The 12,889-nt window shown below is 44.6% G+C and overlaps 1 protein-coding gene across 2 annotated transcripts in view; it reads left to right on the plus strand.

The window, feature by feature from the left end:
* Window positions 1-12,889, plus strand: part of PGM2L1 (phosphoglucomutase 2 like 1) — a 292,082-nt gene that overhangs the window by 225,309 nt on the left and 53,884 nt on the right. For both annotated transcript variants that reach the window (XM_053708758.1, XM_053708759.1), the window contains one exon: window positions 371-500. In XM_053708758.1, coding sequence (XP_053564733.1) covers window positions 371-500 — 130 coding nt within the window. The remainder of the gene's footprint in view (window positions 1-370; window positions 501-12,889) is intronic.

Consider the following 12,889-nt stretch of genomic DNA (forward strand, 5'->3'; position numbering starts at 1 on the left):
AGAGAAAACATAAGTTATGCTTACTTGATAAATTTATTTCTCTTGTGGTGTATCCAGTCCACGGCCCGCCCTGTCATTTTAAGGCAGGTATTTTTTAATTTTAAACTACAGTCACCACTGCACCCTATGGTTTCTCCTTTCTCTGTTTGTTTTCGGTCGAATGACTGGATATGGCAGTTAGGGGAGGAGCTATATAGACAGCTCTGCTGTGGGTGTCCTCTTGCAACTTCCTGTTGGGAATGAGAATATCCCACAAGTAATGGATGATCCGTGGACTGGATACACCATAAGAGAAATAAATTTATCAGGTAAGCATAAATTATGTTTTTTTATTCCAAGCCAAGGTGTGATGTGTGCCCATCTTTTCTAGGCTATATGTGTGGTACATCAGTTCTGGACAAAGATGGAGTGAGTGCAGCTGTGGTTGCTGCAGAAATGGCTACCTACCTGGACAGTAAAAATATTAACATGGCGGAGCAACTTGTCAAGATATATGAAACGTAAGAGGGCACAGGTTGGTGGGTTTTTTCATGTACTTTTGCTAAATGCATTAATTGGGCTCCATTTAACAAGCTGCTATATCAGCATTGGAGCATCTGCAGCCATTACTTAATAATGCACGTGCACATTTACTACTTATTATATAGTCTACAATCTATACTTGAGTGATATTGTATCTATTATAGAATCATGGTGCTCTGAACGGAGTGTACAAGGTTAACTCTTTCTAATATGCATAAGAACATCATTCTGTACTATCCATTATGTGTTATTATTAAGACACAATATATCTGACTACAATTATCCTGATTACCTTATACGCTATTTATATTCATTACTGGTAAGAGGATAGTATTACCCTTATTAGTATCGATTTTGACTTTCATCTTAAAAGCACAATAGTACTTAAAGCATTTGCCTCTGTATAGGTAACGACTCTAGTTCAGTATTTTTAGAGATAGAGACTATGGATTAACATCTACATCCTAGGTTGAAATCCCTTATATAATGAAGCATCTAAGGGATTAAATGCCATATCCTCCTCTGTGGGAAGTATTACCATAACTTAACTATTTACATTCTTAAGTTTAATGTAAACCTTTAACTTCTTTTCTAACATAGAAATAAACACACAGACAACTTCTTGGTTATAAAACCCGCAGGTCACGTTTATTGTGTCAACACAGGAACCAAACGACCAGCACGAATAAACATGGACCAGGGGGGCGGCAATCAGGTACTAGCTAATGCGTAGTAACCCATGCTAACAAGATGGGCAGTACCAGGGTGCAGGAGTGGAAGCAGAGCGTAGCTCAATACTGGAAAGGCTTAGGGAGTTCTCGGCTTCGAATCACATGGGCAGGGAACACCCCAGACACGCGTCTGAGGACTTCACCCCTGGCCGGAAGTAGCCGTCACTCTACCTCGATCACATCCTGCCCCTGGACACTTGTCCACCCGCCATGAGATCGCCCACATATCCAGGGCCACTCTCGCCGCCACCCAAACTCACACAAATAGGAGTAGGGACTGTCTTAGGTCTTCAATAAACAGGTCCATGCCATGGTCCGAAAGATGTACCCCGTCACCTCGGTAGAGGCTCCGGTCAGCTGCTGTAATGGTTTTGTGCTCCACAATAAAGCCCCTAAGCTCAAACATCAATTTCCTTACGTCCCTATTGAGCTTCTTCCTGATCTGAAACGCTGCCCTATGGTTGGCCATATGATGCCACGTCAACCTAGGAATAATGTTTGACCATCCCATTCTCACACCAGGCATCCAAGCTTTGAAGGTGCGCTCGAGAATTGAGCCAAGATCATTTCCACCTAAGTGGATGATCAAAACGTGTGGTTTCTCCCAACGCTTCATGGCGTCTTGCAGTAATCCAGGCAGATCTGCCCAGCAAATAAAAATAAAGACCAAACAAAATAATTTTCGTTCCTTTCAAAACTTCAAAGGTGGTCCCGCTTCAGCTTCCCCTGCTACAAAGCAAGAGGGGAATTTTGCTCAATCCAAGTCAGTCTGGAGACCTAACCAGGCTTGGAACAAGGGTAAACAGTCCAAGAAGCCTGCAGCTGCCTCCAAGACAGCATGAAGGGGTAGCCCCCGATCCGGGACCGGATCTAGTAGGGGGCAGACTCTCTCTCTTCGCTCAGGCTTGGTCAAGAGATGTTCACGATTCCTGGGCTTTAGAAATTGTTTCCCAGGGATATCTTCTGGACTTCAAAGATTCCCCCCCAAGGGGAAGATTTCACATTTCTCAATTGTCTGCAAACCAGACAAAAAGAGAGGCGTTCTTACGCTGTGTAGAAGACCTACATACCATGGGAGTGATTCACCCGGTTCCAAGAGCGGAACAGGGGCAAGGGTTTTACTCCAACCTGTTTGTGGTTCCCAAAAAAAGAAGGAACTTTCAGACCAATCTTGGATCTCAAGATCCTAAAAAATTCCTCAGAGTCCCGTCTTTCAAGATGGAGACTATTCGGACTATTCTGCCACTGATCCAGGAAGGTATATATATGACCACCGTTGACTTAAAGGATGCGTATCTACACATCCCTATCCACAGAGATCACCGATTTCTCAGGTTCGCCTTTCTGGACAGACATTACCAGTTCGTGGCCCTTCCCTTCGGGTTGGCCACGGCTCCCAGGATTTTCACAAAAGTGCTAGGGTCCCTTCTAGCGGTTCTAAAACCGCGGGGCATAGCAGTGGCGCCTTATCTAGACGACATCTTAATTCAAGCGTCAACTTTCCAACTAGCCAAGTCTCACACGGACATCGTGTTGGCTTTTCTGAGATCTCATGGGTGGAAGGTGAACATAAAAAAGAGTTCTCTCTTCCCTCTCACAAGAGTCTCCTTCCTTGGAGAAGGGATTATCAGCTAGTTACTTAAAGGGACAAATATCTGCTTTGTCTATCCTTTTACACAAGCGTCTGGCAGATGTTCCAGACGTTCAGGCGTTTTGTCAGATTTTAGTTAGACTCAAGCCTGTGTTTAAACCTGTTGCTCCGCCATGAAGTTTAAACTTGGTTCTTAAAGTTCTTCAAGGGGTTCTGTTTGAACCTATGCATTCCATAGATATTAAGCTCTTATCTTGGAAAGTTCTGTTTTTAGTAGCTATATCTTTGGCTCGAAGAGTTTCTGAGTTATCTGCTTTACAGTGTGACTCACCTTATCTTGTTTTCCATGCGGATAAGGTGGTTTTGCGTACCAAACCTGGATTTCTTACTAAAGTTGTTTCTAATAGGAATATCAGTCAGGAAATTGTTGTTCCTTCTCTGTGTCCTAATCCTTCTTCCAAGAAGGAGCATCTGTTGCACAACCTAGATGTGGTTCGTGCTTTGAAGTTCTACTTACAAGCAACTAAAGATTTCCGTCAAACATCTTCATTGTTTGTTGTCTATTCTGGACAGCGGAGAGGTCAAAAGGCTATGGCAACCTCACTTTCTTTTTGGCTGAAAAGCATCATCCGTTTGGCTTATGAGACTGCTGGCCAGCAGCCTCCTGAAAGGATTACAGCTCACTCTACTAGAGCGGTGGCTTCCACATGGGCTTTTAAAAATGAGGCTTCTGTTGAACAGATTTGTAAGGCGGCGACTTGGTCTTCGCTTCATACTTTTTCCAAATTTTATAAATTTGATACTTTTGTTTGTTCGGAGGCTATTTTTGGGAGAAAAGTTCTACAAGCAGTGGTGCCTTCCGTTTAGGTACCTGTCTTGTCCCTCCCTTCATCCGTGTCCTAAAGCTTTAGTATTGGTATCCCACAAGTATTTGATGAATCCGTGGACTCGATACATCTTGCAAGAGAAAACAGAATTTATGCTTACCTGATAAATGTCTTTCTCTTGCGATGTATCGAGTCCACGGCCCTCCCTGTCTATTTAATTTTAGTATTTTTTATTATAAAACTTGTCACCTCTGCACCCTATAGTTTCTCCTTTTTCTTCCTAGCCTTCGGTCGAATGACTGGGGGGTGGAGTTAGGGGAGGAGCTATATAGACAGCTCTGCTGTGGGTGCTCTCTTTGCCACTTCCTATTGGGAAGGAGAATATCCAGTATTGGATGAATCCGTGGACTCGATACATCGCAAGAGAAAGAAATTTATCAGGTAAGCATAAATTCTGTTTTTCTCTCAAGTCCATGTCAGGAGCGATGCTACGACCTGTCACACTTGAAGGGCCGTGTTCCTGTTCCATGGCGTAGATTCTGGTAAGATTGTTTCATTTTTTATTACATAATGTTAACACAGAAGACAGGGTCACAGTGTGGCGCCTTTTATCTATAAAGAATCAAGGGTTAATATCTCCTTAGGGGGATTATTGAACAGGGTGGGATAATAATCTTTTATGTTTATTTGATTTTATGCTGCTTTAGGTGTGAGATGTTATGGGCTCTTAGGCTGTTTTGGAATATACAGGTTTCACTTTCACTTTGAGAGCCACAAGCTTACAAGCTTGGCGCGATTTCACTCATACCAGGGACGGACCTGCATTGTGCACAATGTGATTCATTCCCTCCTTTGTGACTATCAGAGAGGAGTCATACATCTCTGTACTGTCTGGTTCATAGGAGGTGGTGAGTGCCCCAGTCATTGGGGTATAGAGGTGCCGTTATTTTATAAAAAAAAAAAAAGGGGGATGTTTTATCTTTTTAGTTCTCTAGTTCTTGCACTAGTGATGGAGGATTCGGTTTCTTTAGAGGGCACTCCCTCTATTCCTAAAGAGCAATTCCTGTTTATATGGGGAGGAGGCCCTAGTTCCCCCTCTCAATTATGTTCCATATGCCTTGATAATGTGATAATATCAAATATGTTTGATATCACAGAGCCGTCCAACTCTGAGGAGTTGTCGTTCAGTGAGATGCGTACCCTACATTGTTATCTCTAAGCACATGCTGTTTTCCCGTAGCATTGCTGATCCTCCATCTGGAGGGGGCCTTTTTTCTCCAGACGTTACTGCGAAGTAAAGACGGCGGTGTCTGCGGCCTTAATGCTTTACCTCGCCCTGCTAAGCTCAAGCGAAAGGTTACATATTGACCTCCTTCCCAGAGTACATCAAATAATTTTTGGATTTAACTGATAGGGTTATCCGAGGATGAAGTTCTTTCTGAGACTTCAGAGTATGAACTTTCTGGGTCAGAGTCTGCTGCCTCTCTACCTCCAGCTGCGAGGGAACCAGACTTTACTTTTAGGAATTTGTGCTTCTTCTAAAGGAAGTTTTTGGCGAATTCAAGGGTTCCAGAGGCCATATTGCCTGATGAACCTTTATTTCCTAAATTGAATAGAGTTTGAGGACAGGGTGGTGCCTTCCCTTTCCTGCTCCTGTTGTCCCGGGTATTACACCTCGGACTGTACAGTTCCCTGCGGGTGCTACTGTCCCTTAGTTTTGTGCCTTTCGTTGCAGAATTGCGCGCCTTCGCGTGTTACTCAGACATATTTTTTCAGTTATTGAACGACCCTATCCTTATCAGATATGGGAATACTCAGTCTGCTTCGAAAAGCACACCTCATTAGACATGTGGGGATTATGTAATCTCCTGATTGTCCATGTATTGAGATTTTTTCCAGTTTTTTTGGAAGATCAGGGCTCCGTTTGGCTAGTCCTGCAGTAGGCCTGTTTCTTTTTGGGAGTTAACTTACGGGTTGCCTTGTATTTTATTTTCATCCGATAGGATGTCCTGTCTGTTTTCCTTTTTCCCCTCCGAGGGAGGGTTTATGCAACTTGACGGTTAGGACCCAGATTGCAGGCTGGTCCTGTTTGGGTTCAGTTCTGACGGGTAGCTGTTCGGACACGTGGCGCCGCTCTGTTTGGCTGATCCGGTAAAGGTGCCGAGTGCTCATCGGTAAAGGTGCCGAGTGCTCATGTTATCCTCTGTGTTCAACTAAGCATTCTAGAGGACTGGTGGGTCCGTGAGGCAAGAAGGATTGTATCAGTCCTTATAGCCTTCAATTTGGATGACTGGGTCAGTGGAGTTCCGCTGCGTCTCTCTCTCTTGTGTCTGGAGTTGTCAGACCCTAGAGCTTCTTCCCATGTAGTGGACGGTTGGTGGGCTTGCGCCCTTTTGCCGCTGAGTTGGGCAGTTTGGCCTTTTTTTCTTTTGAGGCCCTGGGAATTGTCCTTCTGGACTTAGTTCTCAGCAGCTAGTAGTTAATTGGGTAGTTCAGCTGCCTTGCAGCGGATGGGTTGCAGAATGCAGACCAGCTGCACCTATTTCACATTGACTGTGTACTGTCTAGCTGTTTTTTATGAAACCTTTTGGTCTTCCTCTGTTGTCTCCATGTGAGTTAGGTCTCCTCTTTAGGTACCTGGGTTCCCCTCCGGTATATGGTTGTTCCCTGTTAGGGGCACTGGGTGTGGTCTCCTTGGGCTCTGCTCGGAGCTGGGGATGCTTTGCGTCCTTTTCTCTCTATGATCCTCATATTGTATGGAGGTGATGCAGAGACCAGCTTTTGCTTGATTGTTTTTGGCCTCGGGGTATCCCCTTGCTTGTTGTCCTGCGGCTGTTTGAGAGTCCACGGGCTCTAGTGTCATTGTATGACTTTTAACGCCTTAGCTCCTTTGGAGCATTGGACTTTGGCAAGGGGTGGTCTCTTCCTTGAGTCGGGACTTGCGAGTTATCTCATTATCCGGGTTGATCTGGATATTGCATTGATATCTTCCTGTGGTCTGTTTTTTTTATATCAGACGGGGTTTTAAGTTCTCGGATATTGTTTGTTTAAACAATTGGGGGCTCGGATCGGTTTTCTCCCTGGTGCTTCCGGTTGCTGAGGCTTCGCTCAGTGTTTTCCTTTGTGGAGTTGTTGCCGGACTTTTTGGCTCCAGGGCTGGTTTGTGGTTCCCCAGTTCCTGGGAACTTGGGCTATGTCCTTTTACTTGGACTAATTGATCTGGTCACGGTTGACCAGGTTGTCTGAGTGCTGATGCTCATTGGGCTGGACTTACGCCTTTATGGTCGGTTTCCCTTGTTCAGCTTGCTGTGGTAACCTTATGGATTCACTGCTCTGCAGGCAAATGGGTTTGCAGTGTCTCTGTTGCATCTATTGCACATTGGATGTGTGTTAGCAAGCCAATTTCTTAGGGGGAATCCTTCCAAGTTCATCTGCGTTGGAGATTGATCTCTCCTTTAGCCTGTGGCTTTGTGTCTTGTGGTCAGGTGCTCTGCCTTTTTGGCCCCATCCCTTTTCTTGGGGTAGGGGGCTTATTCTCCTTCTTATGGAGGTGTGGTCCTTTTTCTAGGGATTCTCTTGGATTCAGAGGTTGAAACTGAGAATTAACCTTTCAGAGAGGGGTGTTTTCTCTGGGTTGTTACGTTCCATCTGGAGTTTTGCTGGCTCTGTGTCGAGACTATGGTGGGCCTTTCTTTTACAAGATATGACGAGTCAACGGATTTCATCCTTACTTGTGGGATTAAACCTCTTGCTAGCAGGAAGTGGCAAAGAGCACCACAGCAGAGCTGTATATATAGCTCCTCCCTTCCCTCCCCCTCCTGTCATTCTTTTTGCCTGTGTTAGTGATAGGAAGAGGTAAAGTGAGCTATTAGTTTTAGATTCTTCAATCAAGAAGTTTTTTATTTTAAAATGGTGCCAGTGAGTACTATTTTCCTCAGGGAGAAATCGTCAGTCTATCACTTCCCAAGAGGAGTGGAGACATTTTATTTTTCTGCCCTGATGTTTATGATCTTAGCAAACGTTATCTAAGATCCTTTCAGGTTCCCACAGAGCAACTGAAAGTAGTTTAAATAAAAATCTTCAGTGTGGACAATGGTGTCATGCTACAAGCAGCTTTGAGGTATGTTCAGTCTTTTGTATTCTGGGGAGACTTGATGCATCAGAACAGGCTGACTTTATTCACTATCTGGGGAGGGGTAATCGGTATGCACTATATGTAAGGAAATGGTGTACCTGGAATTCCCTTTATATGAATGCTAAATATGTATAATATATCTTTGAGGCTTATTCAGTGTGGGCTTGAGGTTGGGAGCTGCGGTTTACTTAAGGGCTGTCATTATCATTTTTTATCACTGGCCTGAGGAGAGTGCAGAGTTTTTTTTATGATGGTTTCACTTGATATTTGCAGTGTATGTAAGAGGGGCACATGGCTTATTACTTTTGTCGGATTGACATGTTGGTTTCTTTACTACCCATGCGGGTCTTCAGTCAGGCTAGAGGTGGGGCCTAAGTTATATTTGTCAAACGAAGAGCCTTAGGAACTAATCGATCAGAGACAGTGTGTTCTGGGGGCAGGTAGGCGCCGCAGCAGAGCTGTGGCGAGGTGCAGGGGCCTAAATCAATAAACAGTTTTCTTATATGTTAAAATCGATATAATTTGCTATATAACATTTCTAAGCAAAGTGGAGCAATATTATGAAGCTGTTTTGGGCACATTAGGAAGGTTTGTTTTGCTACAAACGTTTTTGAGATAACAGAAAAATTGTTGCGCTTTTATTATTTAAAGGCGCAGTACACGTTTTGGTTCAAAATCTTTATTGATATAATTTGACTTCAGAGCTCAATATTTCAAGTAAAGAACGACTATTATTGCTATTGCTAGTCTGTTTAACATGTCTGAACTTGGGGAAACTGCTTGTTCTATGTGTTTAGATGCCACTGTGGAACCCCCTCTTACTTTTTGTCCCTCATGTACTGAAAGGGCCTTACAATGTAAAGAACAGATTTTGTTTAAAGAAAGTGTGTCTAAGGATGATTCTCAGTCAGAGGAGAATCGGGGTATGTCGTTAAATTCTCCCCAAACGTCACAACCTTTAGCGCCCACCCAAGCGATGCCGGGTTCTTCAACCGCGTCTAATTCATTTACCCTGCAGGATATGGCTGCAGTTATGTCAACTACCCTTACAGAGGTATTATCTAGGTTGCCAGTGTTACAGGGCAAACGCAGCAGGACAGAAGTCAATGTGAACACTGAGTCCTCTGATGCTTTGTTAGCCATTTCCGATGTACCCTCACAGGGATCTGATTTCGGGGTCAGGGAACTTCTGTCTGAGGGGGAACTTTCCGATTCGGGAAGTGGGTTGCCTCAGACGGACTCGGACGCCATGTCCTTTAGATTTAAGCTTGAACACCTCCGCCTGTTACTTCGGGAGGTTTTAGCGACTTTGGATGACTGTGACTCTATTGTGATACCACCAGAGAAATTGTGTAAAATGGACAAATACTTAGAGGTACCTGCTTACACTGATGTTTTTCCGGTTCCTAAGAGAATTTCAGAGATTATTAAGAGGGAATGGGATAGACCAGGTATCCCGTTCTCACCTTTGCCTGATTTTAAGAAAATGTATTCCATATCTGACACTGTTCGGGACTCTTGGCAAACAGTCCCTAAGGTGGAGGGCGCTATATCTACCCTGGCTAAGCGTACGACTATTCCTATTGAGGACAGTTGTGCTTTCAAAGACCCTATGGATAAAAAATTGGAGGGTCTTCTAAAGAAGTTATTTATTTATCAGGGTTTCCTTTTACAACCGACGGCTTGCATTGTGCCAGTTACCACTGCGGCGGCCTTCTGGTTTGATGCATTAGAGGAGTCTCTTAAGACGGAGACTCCTTTAGAGGATCTATAACAGAAAAGACAGAGGGCGCCACATAGTGCAGATCAATGGGTAAAACAATTTGAAGAAGAGATGTATACGTAGCAGGTATCTCACTCACTTGGTAGTAAGCACTGATGTGCAATACAAGCAGGCAGAGTCCAAAGAGTCACTCGGCAGACTCACCAGGCACCTGGAACAGATGGTCTTTGTTGTCCCGGCAACAAGAGAATCAGGGGCGGTGCAGTTCCCAAAAGTCTTCTTTGCTGTTACACAACTGTTGTTAGGTGGATAGCAGTCTCTGCTAGTTTGGCAGCAGCAGCACTTAGGTAACAAGTGCAAATGGACATCAAACACAGTGCAACAAATGCTTCAGAAATGATCAGGAGTACAGCAGCAATGAAACAGATTCAAAAGGGTTTAATACAGCATAAAAGCATATAAAAACAAGCGACGCGTTTCTCCATGTCCGAGCACGGTTTCATCAGGCTATCTATTAATTCCACAGACAAGGGTTCCCTTCTTGGGAATTCTAATAGATTCCATATCTATGAAAATTTTCTTGACGGAGGTCAGAAAGTCAAAGATTCTGAATACATGCCAAGCCCTTTAGTCCAATACTCGGCCATCAGTGGCTCAGTGCATGGAGGTAATTGGATTGATGGTGGCGGCAATGGACATCATTCCGTTTGCTCGTTTTCATCTAAGACCACTACAACTGAGCATGCTCAGGCAGTGGAATGGAGATTATGCAAATTTGTCTCCTCAGATAGATCTGGATCAGGAGATCACTCTGGTTATCTGTCAGCAATCTACATCCCAGGTGTGGACAACTAGGAAGCGGACTTTTTAAGCAGACAGACATTCCATTCGGGGGAGTGGGAACTCCATCCGGAGGTCTTTGCCACCCTGATTCTCAGATGGGGCAGACCGGAGTTGGATCTGATGGCGTCTCGTCAGAATGCCAAGCTCCCGAGATACGGATCCAGGTCAAGGGATCCTCAGGCCGAACTGATAGATGCCTTGGCAGTGCCTTGGTCGTTCAACCTAGCTTATTTGTTTCCACCGTTTGCTCTCCTTCCCCGGGTGATTGCTCGGATCAAACAGGAGAGGGCTTCAGTAATTCTAATTGCGCCTGCGTGGCCTTGCAGGACTTGGTATGCCGATCTAGTGGACATGTCCTCTCTGCCACAGTGGAAGCTTCCATTGAGGCAGGACCTCCTCATTCAGGGACCCTTCCAACACCCAAATCTATTTTCTCTGCAACTGACTGCTTGGAGATTGAACGCTTGATTTTATCTAAGCGGGGGTTCTCTGATTCGGTCATTGATACTTTGATTCAGGCACGTAAGCCTGTTACTAGAAAGATAGACCATAAGATATGGCGTAAATATCTTTATTGGTGCGAATCCAAGGGCTACTCATGGAGTAGAGTTAGGATTCCCAGGATTCTGTCTTTTCTCCAAGAAGGATTGGAGAAAGGGTTATCAGCGAGTTCCTTAAAGGGACAAATCTCTGCTTTGTCAATTTTGCTACACAAACGTTTGGCAGATGTTCCAGACGTTCAGTCTTTTTGTCAGGCTCTGACCAGAATCAAGCCTGTGGCTTCCTCATGGGCATTTAAAAACGATGCTTCTGTTGAACAGATTTGCAAGGCTGCAACTTGGTCGTCTCTTCACATTTTTTCCAAATTTTCCAAATTTGATACTTTTGTTTCTTCTGAGGCTGGTTTTGGGAGAAAGGTTCTTCAGTCAGTGGTGCCTTCCGTTTAGTTTCCTGTCTTGTCCCTCCCTTTCATCCGTGTCCTGTAGCTTTGGTATTGTATCCCACAAGTAAGGATGAAATCCGTGGACTCGTCATATCTCGTAAAAGAAAAGGAAATTTATGCTTACCTGATAAATTTATTTCTTTTACGATATGACGAGTCCTCGGCCCACCCTGTCATTTCTAAGACAGGTATGTACTTATTTTTATTAAACTTCAGTCACCTCTGCACCTTTGGCTTTTCCTTTCTCTTCCTAACTTCGGTCGAATGACTGGAGGGGGAGGGAAGGGAGGAGCTATATATACAGCTCTGCTGTGGTGCTCTTTGCCACTTCCTGCTAGCAGGAGGTTTAATCCCACAAGTACGGATGAAATCCGTGTACTTGTCATATCGTAAAACAAATAAATTTATCAGGTAAGCTTACATTTCCTTTTTGTTAGATTCCTTTGGGTCTACGGCCTTGTCGTCTGTTTCTAAGGAGTCGGCACCCATGCTCTGTTGTGATGGCTGTGGCCATTCTTTCGCTCGTTTTTTAGTTGGTGTTGGAGTTCTTCTGTTCTGTTTTTAAGACCTACCGATGCTTGGGCTGGCCCGGTTGGGAGTCGGTTCTGAGATGCGTTGTCATCTTCAGGATCTAGGTTGGCATTGTAGCTAGCCCCCTTGGTTTACAAGTTGAGGGTCCCGGGTTACCATTCACCTTCGGGTTCTGGGTGTAATCTCTCTCTCTCTCTTGGGGGTGCAGTGGGTCTCGTTGAGGTTATGTGCTTCCCCTTTTGGAGCCCTGTGTGTAAGTCTAGCAGCTTCGATTGCCTGGAAGTGTGTCCTCTGTCTGGGAGTTCTCCTTTTGCAATCCGTTTTCTTGCTGGCCGCTTTTTACTTCTCAGCAAGTATTCTTCTGTGTCATCCTAATGATAGTTGCGTGTTCTTGACTCAGGGTTTTTTGTCTGGGTCTGTTGCACGTTTTTTTTTTTTGTCTGAATACTTTAGTATTCTTAATTCTGACGATGTGAGGACTCCGTCTTCAGTTGTCTTTCGTGCTTTTGCACGATGTTGAGAAAAAGGTTTCTCTGTTTCAAGGCCGGTCCTAAACCTCTGGTTTCTTCTTGGTCTGGGCGTAGCCTCCCCTTGTCTGTCAGGAACCATTTGGGTATTTGTGAGCTGGGCTCGCTATTGGGTGTTTTTCTTTTATGGATTTTGTGGTGATCTTTTGTTTTTTCTTTGCCTGATCCCTTGGTGAGGGACCGCCTGTTGGGCGACGTTGTCTCCTGGAGGACTGTTAGCTCAGTTGAGTCCGATTTTGTGGTCTCTAGCTAGGCTTCTGGACTATCTGCGGGTCAGTGCCCTTGGGGCGTTTCCTTTTCAAAGTTTTCTCGGCTTCGGACGAAGCAGGGTTTTTGTTTGGTAGTGGTTTCTGGCTTGGTGCCGTCAGAATGGGCCGCCGATTGTACCCTCCCGTTTTGGCATTCAGTGTCCTCTTTAGCTTTGGTATTGTTTTCCCAAAAGTAATGAATGCAGCTGTGGACTCTTCCGTTGGAAAGACTCCACAGCTCCCCACACTTTTTCTACGTGGGGCATCT

Source organism: Bombina bombina, chromosome 3 (assembly GCF_027579735.1).
Source record: "Bombina bombina isolate aBomBom1 chromosome 3, aBomBom1.pri, whole genome shotgun sequence".
NCBI lineage: Eukaryota > Metazoa > Chordata > Amphibia > Anura > Bombinatoridae > Bombina > Bombina bombina.